The sequence below is a fragment of the Paramacrobiotus metropolitanus genome, unplaced genomic scaffold (genome assembly GCF_019649055.1).
Source record: "Paramacrobiotus metropolitanus isolate TYO unplaced genomic scaffold, Prichtersi_v1.0 Parri_scaffold0000012, whole genome shotgun sequence".
Taxonomy (NCBI): Eukaryota; Metazoa; Tardigrada; class Eutardigrada; order Parachela; family Macrobiotidae; genus Paramacrobiotus; species Paramacrobiotus metropolitanus.
Genome location: NW_026570232.1, coordinates 1,842,142 through 1,855,000, shown reverse-complemented (window position 1 = coordinate 1,855,000; position 12,859 = coordinate 1,842,142). Strand labels below are relative to the sequence as shown.

The 12,859-nt window shown below is 43.7% G+C and overlaps 1 protein-coding gene and 2 non-coding genes across 3 annotated transcripts in view; all 3 read right to left on the bottom strand.

Moving 5' to 3' along the window:
* LOC129584171 (large subunit ribosomal RNA) overlaps positions 1-1,039 on the bottom strand; it is a 3,768-nt gene extending 2,729 nt beyond the window's left edge. Inside the window, exon 1 of the ribosomal RNA XR_008689848.1 lies at positions 1-1,039. This exon is cut by the window's left edge and continues 2,729 nt beyond it. This is a non-coding gene — a ribosomal RNA (large subunit ribosomal RNA).
* A 349-nt stretch (positions 1,040-1,388) lies between these two features.
* On the bottom strand, positions 1,389-1,540 carry LOC129584170 (5.8S ribosomal RNA). Its single transcript, XR_008689847.1, has one exon. It is a non-coding gene; the product is annotated as a 5.8S ribosomal RNA (ribosomal RNA).
* Positions 1,541-2,460: 920 nt separating this feature from the next.
* On the bottom strand, positions 2,461-12,826 carry LOC129583825 (N-acetylglucosamine-1-phosphotransferase subunits alpha/beta-like). The gene is given in 14 exon segments (XM_055475806.1): positions 2,461-2,772; positions 2,848-2,926; positions 3,423-3,667; positions 3,734-4,079; positions 4,427-4,969; positions 5,337-5,452; positions 6,451-6,629; positions 6,632-6,835; positions 10,281-10,470; positions 10,525-10,605; positions 10,669-10,758; positions 10,864-11,004; positions 11,297-11,729; positions 12,056-12,826. Coding segments are annotated over 14 exon segments (3,294 nt in total). The 5' UTR covers positions 12,595-12,826; the 3' UTR covers positions 2,461-2,664.
* Between the last annotated feature and the right edge of the window lie 33 nt (positions 12,827-12,859).

Genomic DNA, 12,859 nt, shown 5'->3' with positions numbered 1-12,859 from the left:
ATAGTTCACCATCTTTCGGGTCTCAACGTGCACGCTCAAGCTCCGCCAAAGCCACTTGAGCTTTTGACGGGCCGGCGGTGCGCCCGGCCTAGTAAACTAGGTGACGGGATCTCGCCAATACACAGCGTTCACTGTGTCTTGCTTTCACTTTGCTAGCGGGCTTCAAGTCCCAACAACTAGCGCGCATGTTGAACTCCTTGGTCCGTGTTTCAAGACGGGTTAGATGGGCAGCCATCTACTCGCCACCGAATCTACAATGTGCCCACGTTGAAAGCCGGCAACGAGTCTATTGCACGATGAGGAGCCGAGCAAGCTCGTCATCCCACAACGCACCACAGAGCATACCGACCCAACGCTAACGCTGGCACACGCTGACATGACCGGTTGAAGCGCAAACGCGTACAAGTTAGCAGTAAGCACCTACGCCCGAAGGAATAAGGCTTCACACGCATACCCGACGGATGCTCGCTCAACGGCGGTGACGTACAAACAGCGAAAGTGCACCGGCAGATACGCTAAGCATAATCAGCTAGAGTCTTGCGATCTCAACACCAACCAGCCACGCACCATACCGGCTGAATTCACTGCTTTGCCTTCGAGGCCCCATCTGCTTGCCTCTGAGCGGTTTCACGCACTGTTTCGCTCTCTCTTCAAAGTGCTTTTCAATTTTCCCTCACGGTACTTGTTCGCTATCGGACTCGTGGTCATATTTAGCCTTCGATGGAGTTTACCACCGACTTCACCTTGTACTCACAAACAAGGCGACTCTCCGAAAGTGTACACCGGCATCAACTGCTCACGATACGGGCCTTGCACCCTCCATGGGATGGAGCCTCACTCAGGAGAACTTACGCGAGCAAGCCACACCGGTAACCACCTTCTTCACGCCACAGTTCCTGCCACCGTTGCCAGCAGCAGGATTCGGCGCTGGGCTGTTCCCCTTTCACTCGCAGTTACTATGGGAATCCCCGTTGGTTTCTTTTCCTCCGCTTAGTAATATGCTTAAGTTCAGCGGGTAATCTCGTCTGAGCTGAGGTCAAAAGATTGAAAAAACACGAAACATCGGTGATGTATTTTTGCCAGTACGTATTGATTTGCTCCGTTTCCGGCTTCCACACACCATGTCCGCGATTTTTAACCACGCAGATACGCTTAACCGCTTCCTGTCAGTAAACACCAGCTGAAACATCGCAAGGGTTGGCAGCTGATCATGCACGTGCAACTGCGGCGCACGGCTACGACAGCCTTCTGCTCCAACCAGCGATACCAGCCTTCACCGGTCCACTAACTAGAACGCATATCTGGTCTCAACTTCATCTGATAGCGCTTCAGCAGCGCTAGCCAGACAATACGCCACCTTCACGCAGCGGCGATTATTTTTATTCAACTGACCCTCAACCAGGCGTGGCTTCAGTTAGCCCGAAGCCGCAATGTGCGTTCGAAGATCCGACGTTCACAAAGTCCTGCAATTCACGTCGCGTCTCGCATTTTGCTGCGTTCTTCATCGACCCACGAGCCGAATGATCCACCGCACAGAGTGATTCAATCGGTTTGTATTTCGGTTTACGCTCAGCGCTGTCTTGCTGACGAGCAGCCTCGCATAGAACCTCTTAGTAGAATACCTTGAACGAATAACGCATTTCCGAAGAAATGCAGCGGGGCGGCCATTACGAACTATAGCCAACGACCGATACGGCGCTACACCGGTTGTAGTATGTGGGTATCAGAGGAAGAAAGTATTCACTCAGACTATTGTTGTTAAGGGATTTGGCCCGGTACATAGCACCAAATTCATTTAAATCCAAGCCAACTTTCGCTGTCGCGCACTCCCAAACACTTTTTTGCATTGCTTTATGATATTTTGTAACCAAAGGATTCGTATACATAGGCGAAAAAACCGTATGTTCGCGCAACATCCGGTTCGGGGTTTTTTTGTGAAATAAAATTCCAAAAGTTTAAACGCGGGGAGATGTACCAAAAGTCTCATTATGAACCGATGCTCTTCAAATTAAATACATTTTAAAATTTAAAAAAAAATGGTAGAAAGCCGGTACGGTACTCGTACCAAAACGATCTTTATAGTAATGTGTGCTTTCGTGCAAAATTTGAAGAGCATCGGTTGATAGTGAGACTTTTGATACACCTCCGCGCGTTTAAACTTTTGGAATTTTATTTCATTAATAACTCCCGAATCGGATGTTGCGCGCGCAAACGGATTTCACATCTACGTATACAAATTCTTTGGCCACAAAATGTCCTAAATCAATGCAAAAAGTGTTCAGGAGTGGGCGACAGCGAAAGTTCCCGTGTATGTACCCGAATTCGGTACTATGTACCAGGCCAAATCCCTTAAATAATCGCCCATCACGACTATTCCTACTTCCTTGTCTCTAGAAAGGATGGTGCGAAGATCGGGACAGCATAATCAACGTCACAAAAACAATTCTACGTTATCGCTGGTAATCATCTTGCTTTTTAATTACAAATTAAGCTGAGCTTCCACATTTATCAGCCAGTGGCGAACCAAAACGTGCACTGATCACACGATAAAATTACCGGGGGAATTAATGCGTAAGCAGCAAATCACAGAATAAACAGGTGCGAACTGAAAGGCATACGCATTTCTTTGGCAATAATAAAATTGTCACCAATGGCCGCTTCATTTCATGCGGGTGACGGTGTGCGAACAGGAAGCCAATGACTTCCCTGCCGAATTGGTCCAAAATAGGCTTGGCGGAAAGAACGGCAAATCTTCCTTCGTAGTCTCGGAAACTGGAGAAAGAAACGAGAAATTCTCTTGAAAATGGTTACACCACTACACTATTACAGTATTTAACAAAAACTTACACAAAACCAAAGCACCGCAACAAAAACGGCAATTCCGCTCATCACAACGGCAATCTGCAGTATCTGTGCTTTTCGTTTCCTACAACCCAAGATTTAAAGCGTTAAAATATTTTAAAGGTGAATACTTCCATCTCAGCAAAATGTCCACATCTAGCGCTTATGGGATATTATCGTTTTGGTATATCGTTTTATTCGTTTTGGTCCCTTGACTCTTCCTCATCCCGCCGACTGGGATAAACTTCTTCATCTAACGCCCGCTACGTTGTTCCGCGATGCTTACATACAGACTGAAGGAAAGTATTTAACAAAAAGCAAAAACCAAAAGATCAGAACTCGTTTAAAACATCAGATTCCAGCTTTGAAACCAACCGGAAATCACATTCTTGCTATACGAGACTTTATCGAAATTCATTGACACTCCACCGTACGGCAGATAATGCAATTCAGTACAGTATTCTTTTATTTTTGGTTTCGGAATTTTTGCTTTAAAAATACTAGCAAACATTAAAACTTGTCCAAAAAGCACTCTAACTGTCTCCATTATGAATAGCAGAGAAACAACATGTGGCGCTCACCATTTCTGGAAATCGTTGAGGCGCATAAATCTATTCCGCACTCCAGCGGGCAACTCAAATGTGGACGACACAGGAAATAATGTTCGAAAAAATTCTCCGATCTCTGCCTGGATTTCGGCTGCATCTTCACGGGTGTAATCTACCTCATCATTAATGCAAAGAAACTTCTTTGGACGCCGCAGGATCCCCTCCAGCTCTTTCCGTACCAAGCTATCGTTATTCCCAACACGAACAAATGTGAATCCCTAAAGGAGTTTCGAAGCTCACAGACTAGTGAAATCCTCAATTAAACCAAAGCGCACAAAACTTACTTCAGCATCTCCCAAACGGAATTTGAACTTATTTCGTTTGCCACCGGCTTCCTGCAACCGCTGGACCGCTTCTGGACAGGCCAGCAGCTGCTGCTTACTGACTGCACCTAAATCGTTTATGCTAACGTTGTGCGCCGACGCCAGTGTACAGTTGGCAACCATCCGGTAAAAATCATGGATTTTCGACGTAACTAGAGGTCCATCGAGCAGTGAACGTAACGCTGCCAAATGGATTTCGCGTTGCTCCCAACTGCCAGAATGGTCTCGATCTACTTCATCGAAGAAATCTCCGGCTCCAACCGTTTTCTTGCTGCTCATGATGTAGTAGAAATAGGAAAATGCAAATCTACGAGGAAACTCAGGTTGAAGGCTCTATATTTCGGCTGATTTTTTATTCAACCGTTAAATAACAGATAATGGGATTTAGGAAACATCAGACTTCTGGCAAAACTGATCCTCACAATAGCTGTACTCAGGAAAACCCGACTAACCTAGGTATCTCTGTGGTAAGTGAATCCAAAACATTTCGCAGCGCTGCAGCTATCCCCTCTCAGAGGAGATAGATGCTAAATAAGTCTCTCGATATATTAGAGGAATCCTCTGACATATCGAGAGATTTATCTAGCATGTGCATTTTCTGCACGTAACCCAAACGCAGTTAAATGTAAGTGAATGGACAAGTGCAACACTTACTGCATATCCTGAGATCCACGGATCCGGCTGGCCGACGTGTGGTCGAACTCTTTGGGAAACTGTTTCTGCAGCTCCGTCATGACCTCTCTGTCGACGAAATGCGGAATATGCGCCGGTACCTTCCGCGCTTCGGTAGTAAATGCCGCGTTGTACAACCGGTTGACGTGCCGTAAAGAATCCGCAAAAGCGTCCTTTGGTCGCATTTTGTTCCTGGCTCGATTAAAACTCGCTTGGAGGTCCATTGGGCGCGACGTCGGAATCCCGGTCGATGAGAAAGGCTCGGATGTAGCACTCACTTTCTGAGAGCTTGTCACCAAACGTATTAATTCTGTCTTTGGAGCAATAACGGTGGGCCGCTTAACACTGCCGCTCATCGTGACACCCAACAAAACTGAGCTGCGATAGTAAAAGCCAAACTCCGATATCTCCCCAGAGGATAATTGAGCGTGTAAGCGAGTTAGAATGGCGGTAGCATTGGCATGAAGATCGGCGTATTCCTCCCAAATACGTTCGGATACCGATCCAGCGTAGTGACTCGGACCTCTGTAAATTTATGGACCTAAGTTAGCTATCAGAACGGCGACGCACACTTTAATTCAACAAAGAACATTGCTAACTTCCACTTAAAAATTCGAATGCCTTAAAATATTCGAATTCCGTACAGACGAACGCGTCCCTATAATTACTGTGACTTTCCCAATATACCATGAAATGCAGCTTAACAAATTATGATGATTTCCCAATAACAGTTCAGTGTACAGTGTACACCATTTCTGATAAGTACAAATGCATCTCGCTACAACCCCAGTGTCAACTGAACTGCATAAAAGTGAATACGTCGTGTACTATTCTCAATCTAAAAAATTTTCATAGGTGTAGTGTTATCATGTTGTTGTAACTCAGTAATCACCTGCGATCCGCTGACACCGTGGAGAAAATTAATTGCTGCTTGTGTTCTTCCGATTTTTCTTCAGTCGGCACAGAAGTGGTTTGCGGAGACGAATCGAAATGCACCCGGAAATCAAACTACAAAAAATTATAATTCAGCGAATTGTAATACTGCGATACTGTTAGAAACAATAACCGGCATTAATGCACAAGTGGGCCAGTGTTGCATGGATACAACTGTCTGTACTTCGCATTACAATAATTATCATCATTTCGTTAATTTTTACATCAAAAGGGTTCTACGCTCCTACAGTAAAAGATGCCACGCTCGGTACTGGAACGTTATTTTAACGCTTGTTTTTATTTTCGTTAGACTGATTTTAACTGATTTTATCAACCAAAACGAAGCGAAGGTTCTCTGCATTCAAGAGAATGGGACATCGGTCACGACGTTGGGACGGTCACGCATTAACAAAAAAAAAATTTTAACAATAAAATGTAAATAAATAAAAATAATGATAAATAATTTATTGAATAAACGCATTTATTTGAAGAGTGGTACTATTTATTGGATAATCAGAACGTTAATTTAATAATACGGATTCTTTGTACGAGGGACGGTGCTCATTAGACTAAATTCTCGGTGGTCTAAATAAACGGTGGACTATAACTAATTCAACCGTTCAACGGGTTCCTCGAAAAACTTAAAATGACATTATGTCATTATCGTAATAATAGCCTATAACGAAACCTATAACGACATCTAAATAAATATCGGCAACCGAGGAGTAATTGGCTACTTTCAGCAGCATTCAGCTTAGCAACACACCAACACCACAAGTCCAGCTTGCAGCGCCGCAGTCTCGCAGCTCGCAGTGCCGCAGTTTCGCAAGGCCGCAACACAGCAGTCTCGCAGCTCCGCAGTTCCAGAACGTGGCAATCTCGCAGCGCCGCAGCCTCGTAGAACCGCGCTCCCGCAGCGTCACAAAACCACACCGTCGCAGCCTCACACCGCCGCAGCCGCATTCCCGCAGCCTGGCTGCTTTCTCGCCCCGTAACAATTCAGACTTAATATATTATTTTCTGGCCCACTTCTGCACAATTACCCAATAAACCATCTTAATCATTACGAGTACCTGCGATACAACAGCGCTTGAATTGTCTCCGTTGCGATAAATTAACGTCAAATCCACAAAACCGGTAGCATTACTGTACAACAGCATCACAACAGCGGACTGTTTAGGATGGAGAGAAATCACGCGGACCCCTTTCGCCTGTTTGTACGATCCCTCTGTTATCGCCAACAGGTCCTCTCCACAGAAGATGCATTAAAGAGGATAGCGAAAGCACCAGGTGTGGTCCAATATTCGGTCTGCTCTTTCAGTAGGTCGATGTGGGGATACGCCAGCAACCGCTCGACACCACAATCGCCAGCATCGAAAGCGCATTCGGGATGATTACAGACGGTGTCGCAATAGCGATCAGCCAGCCAGGCATTCAGACAACCAGGATGGCAAGTTCCTGTAATAATGAAAAGGCTCTTGTTCCTTAAGCTCTTTATATTATCCAATACGAGTAAAACTTGCCGTACAGTATCGCCGAATCCGCGGATAATGATATGGTTACCGTTTAATTAATTTATCCATAGCGTTAAAAAAACTGCCGGGATTTAAATTTCATAACCAGATCTTCGCAACCGACATTCCGCAAAAATGGCAAAGGAGAAGGAAAGTTTAGGCGAAAATTTCGTGGACGAAATTCAACGTTTCACGCTCTCGAGCGTAAAGCAGATCTTTTGCATTACGTTTGTAGTGGTTGTACTGCATGAAGGCAAACTAACATTGTAAGTATTAAGTACAAGCTCAACCGAGGCCGGAGGCCTCGGTTGAGAATTTTTAGAACTAAAGAAAGTAATGGGGTAGTTTTATAAATATTTAAGAAAAGGGATTTAACTGGATTGGAAATGCGGTTTGTTTTGAATTTGTCATTGTCGTCATTAAGTACTCAATGCTATAGAATTCAGCTAAGTCCGTTAATTATTTCGGTAGACGGTTGAAATTGTAAATTTTTTTTTTGCTTTACTGCGTTTTCCCGTTATGGTACAACCACGATGCAAGGCGTAAAGCAAAATTGCGCTTGGCATTAGTAATCTCATGTTACGCAATAGAGAGTATGTTGTGTAAATCAGTAACTGAATTACGTTTATCTTGTTATAAATATATATATAACAGAGCTTTAAATATAAAGAATCAACCATAAATAATAAACATATACATGTACTAATGGAAGTGCCATCGTTAAAATCGTCGTCTACAAAGAAGGTTGAGCCAAATAACATATCGGCCAAAACTATTATTGTTATCTGTCAAATTTACCGCGTATTGGGACTCAGATGCGAATTGTGTCTACGTCAAAACGCTCGAGCGCGTAACAACTCACGCACTGATTTGTGAGTCAGACAGATTCACTGATAACGCCGCGCGCAATGGTCAGATGGACATTCAGTTGCTGAATTATAAAACCGAGCTATTTAGCTCGGTTTTGTAATTCATGCCTACATCCATGACCACTCAGCAACTCGTTATAAGTGTTCTGAACGGTTTCAAATTGTCCGAAGTGACACCCTATTGCATTATAACGGTAGGTTATTACGGTGTTATTTATTAACTATTAAGAGTAATAATTACTTAACAGATTTATTTAGTTCACTTACTAATCGGGCAGGAATTTGTGAACTAATTATGACAGTTAATTTTGTGTTACGCTGTTATTTATTATTCAGCGTAAATAATTAGATTTTATTATTTTTTTAATTGAGTAGATATTCGTTAACTAATTAAAGCAGTTAATTGCGGCGTTAATTATCATAAAGCGTAAATTTAACAGATTTAATTAATTATTATTAACTTATTCACTGAGCAGAAATTCGTGATGAACGAAATATAGCAGTTAATTACGGTGTTAGTTATTATTAAGCGTAAATTGATAATTTAATTAATGAGCTTACTAATCGAGCAAAACTTTGTGAACTAATTATAACAGTAACCAGTCGCGCTTAATCAACACATCAAAAACACTGCACATTAAAAAAACAGATAAATATTAGTCGTTATATTAGAATGATTTTCGCTATTAGGCTTGAAATTGTTGTGTTCCGTTGTCCATGACAGACACAATACGAATGCAACATTCACGACGCTCTCAGATCTGGCAATCACTTCCAATCACGTATGCGTTATCACTGGTGGGAAGATTTTCCATTTTTTTCTCTTGATCATTGCGGAGAGATTAGTCACAGATACGTGCGCAAAAGTCTTGTCGCAGATACTAGCGGCCTGTTTATATTTGACGCTTGTTATTAATAACATATCGACCGAATCCCGATTCTGTCTGACCGAAAAAATTCCTTTTTTTTGTATGACCGGCGAAAATCCTTACACCTCCGTCTAACCGCCAAAAATCCCAACCTCTCTGTCTAACCGACGAAAATCCTAGCCCCATGTGTCTGACTGGCGAAAATCCCTGCCCCTCTATTCTAACCGGCGAAAATCCCTGTACTTCTATCTGACCGGCGAAAATCCCTGTACTTCTATCTAACCGGCGAAAATCCCTGTACGTGTGTGTCAGTGTATGTTTGCTAAATGTATGCCCTTTAGCTTAAGGGATTTGGCCCGGTACATAGCACCAAATTCGTGTACATTGGCCGGATTCTTCGCTTTCGCGCACTTCCAAACACTTTTTTGAGTTGCTTTTTGACATTCTGTAGCCAAATGATTTGTTTACAGAGGCGTGACATCCGTTTTTGCGCGCAACATCCGGTTCGGGAGTTATGGCTGTCAGAAAATTCCAAAAAGTTGAAATACATTCAGGTGTACCAAAAGTCTCATTATGGACCGATCACTTTCAAATTTTGCAAGTAAATGCGCATAACCATGAAGATCGTTCTTACACGGATCCAGACTTCCACGATTTTTTTCAAATTTTAAAATGAATTTTAAAATTTTTGAAATTCATTTTGAATTCGAAAAACATGCTAGAACAGTGGATCGGTGTAAGAACGATCTTCATGGTAATGCGCATTTACTTGCAAAATTTATAGGAGATCGGTTCATAATGAGACTTTTGGTACACCGGAAAGCATTTAAACTTTTCAGAATTTTGTTACCCTCATAACTCCGCAACCGGATGTTGCGCGCGCAAACGGATTTCACACCTACGTATACAATTCTTTTGGCCACAAAATACCATAAAACAAAGTAAAAAAAGTGTTTGGGAGTGCGCGACAGCGAAAGTTCCCGTGGATGTGCACGATCTTAGTGCTATGTACCGGGCCAAATCCCTTAACAATATGCAATACTTCGTAAGTACCTATACATATGTTCGTACAAATGCGATGAGTCAGTGGTTTAGGTTCGAAAGTTACGCATTTTCGCCAGTCCTGTTACTACTTTGAAGTACTTTCTAATGATCGACCCTATCAGCGAAATTCGCTTTGGAGCCGTTTCGTAAATCGGAGGATGAAAAGATCGAAAAACGAAAGTCGTTGCCGCAAACTACAGTACGTGATTTTAGGGATTTTTTTAGCTATCGTGTAAAAATTAGTGTCGAACGGTGTAGGAGGAGATGTTGGCCGAAAAAACGGCTCAGTTAGCTTTGTATATAAAAAATAATAACACGAAATTCAGTACAAACGACTGGTAATTTATAATTTTGAATAAATCACTGTTGCAGACTTACTGTAAAAATCACTGATTTACAATAAATCATTGTCTTTACTATTTAACAATAATTCAAGAAGAATAAAGAATCATTTTAATTAGCGTAAATCGACGCAGGCTTATTGTCATTGTGTGCTGGCTGACTAGCCGAATAAAATGAAGACTAAGAATAAAGAACTGTATTCTGTTGGCCACTCTTACTGTTACTCTGGTAATTACGCAAAGCGCCTCAACGACACCAAGTTTACCTGTGAACTGAAGCACATCCATATCAAAGTCATCGTTAAAATCTGCAGGAACGCCGGCGGTCTTATTAACACAGTCCCCACCGTCGAAATTGCAGTACTCATTATTGCACGCGGCATCACAGAATCCATCACTAATCCATCCAGCAGGACATCCTTCCGCGCACGCCGGCACATGCCAGCTCAAATAGACCTAATGAAGCAGAGACTGGTCACCATTTTCATAACTACAGAACGCTATCCACACCTTATAACCTTCTGAATGCGAGAAGAAGTCTTCCGGAAGAACATCTTGGCCAAGTAGTACGTCGTCGTTGAAGTACAAAAACTGCAAGACAAGTCACGATAAAAAAGGATACGATGAATAAACCAAAGCCGTCAATGCGCGCACCTTCTTGGACAATCCCGGAATGCGATGCAGATGGCTTTCGATTGCCGAGGAGGAGAAGGTTGGCAAATGCGCCTTGTTAGGAAATATGTCCTGAGATTGTTTTAATAAAAACAATAGCAATCAATATTACTGCAGTACACGAACAAATGCAGGAACGATGTAAAGTTGGCACAAGTGGGAGTGCACTGCTCGTACCTCGTGAGTGATAATCTTCACCCGAGGATTCTCCAAATCCAGCCACGATGGAATCTGCCCGTTCGTTACAATAAATATGCGACGTACCCAGCCGGCATGTCTCACTAGGGACCGAATGGAATAGCGCAGTTCTTCATTATCCTGAAATACTCAAATATAAGAGATATTATAAATCAGCTAAGGTACAGTTATTTGCTATAATTACGTATTCGTTTACTTATATTTTGTAAACAAAAGTGTAATGGTGCAGTATACTCAATAAAGCGATCCATTGAGGTACAGTAACGCGGTCCACCAGAAAACACCGGCATGTGGAAAGTTTTAAATAAAGTGCTGGAAAATTTGCTGTTATATTTTATCAATAACATTTTTCGCCATTGTGGCATTAAAACGCGTCTACCAAAAATCAAAATCAAAAGAAAACAATCTTCACCTTGAAGCGACTCAATCGCAGCTCATTATCCGACGAGCTCGGCTTGACGTCCCGCAGCATACACACCCGCGCCACCGTACTTTCCACATCTCCGACCATAATCTGACCCACGTTAACGCCGACGCTATTCTTAAGATAAACAACGGCCAGGTTACGGCTGCGGTAGAGATCAATCCGATGCGGTGCCACAACCAGTGCTTTGCGGATATCGTCCGTGGTTACGGTGGCGGTGATTCCGGCGATAATCAGTATGAAATCCAGGGGTTCACATGCATAGGAAGCCGGCGTGGGGTGATCATCATCCTGCATAACCAGATGCACCGAGACAAAACTGAACGGCTTCCCATTGACATCCAGACTGCGGTCTTCTAGTAATTCATCCAGGTCGTACGTTTCGGGCACTATGGCCAAGGTGCTGTCCGACACGTTGTAACTGCATGTGTAAGTATATAAAACAAATTATAAAAATTTTGCTCCGTAACTGCGAAGCGCACATGCTGTACACCATCGAGCAGTTTTAAGTACAGTAATCGCCAAAAGGCACACAAGTTTGCGAGCTAACCGATTCAAGGCGACACTACTGGCGTCTATTCGGAAGTTTAAGATACCTTTTCAATGTAACAAAATGTGTACGACTCTGTTCCACAAAAAATAATTTTCAAAAAATTATTTTTACTGTATTTGGTAATATTAATAATACATTTGTAGTTTGTACTTTTATTAACACAACCATCATGTTCCAAGAATGTTACTGACTACCTGATCAGCGAAGCGACCGGCGCATCATCGAGAACCTCACTGAGATCTGCACCGGAAATCGCGGGCGACACGAGCACCGCATTGGCTTGCACACAGTTGGAGGAACTGCAGAGCAGACTCCGCCGATCCGCCGGTCCTCCCCCCGCCTCCCCCCTCCCTCCCGCTGGACTGCCGCCTTTCTCCCGGCCCTCCCCCTCACTCCGCGCCGACTCCCCGCTGGCCATGGCCATTCGCAGCTGCTGCAGCTGCTCCTGGTGCCAGGGATCCGACCCGTTGACCCAGGTGTACACCACATCGATGGGCTGGTTGTAGCAGATTTCCCCCTCGAAGGTGCGACCGGCGATGTTGTCGCGATAGCGCGAGACGTGCTCGATGTAGCGGTACTTGTCGATACTCCACTCCAACACGGTGTCGCTGAACTGCAGGACGGAGATGAGGAGGATGGCCGCGGTGAAGAGGATGACGAGCACGGTGCGGCGCGAATGCAGCAGGCTCATCACATGCTGATGGAGCAGTTTGCGTAGGCTGTGCGCAGTCATGGATGGGCTTTATCGCTGGCATTGGCATGAATCCCAATCCCATCAGCAAAAATCGCTATCCAAACAGATCACCCAAGGAAATATCCAACTTGCTCAGACTACATGAACAACAAACTGATTGCGTTCCTACTCTGAAAAACGAGTAGGTGTCTGTGATATTAAGCAGCGAAAGTCAGAAAACTAGATTACTAGAAAAACAACCATACCAGTCAGCTGTTTTACTCTACTGCAGTACTGCCTGCTCTGCGCAGTGCGCAGTGGGCAG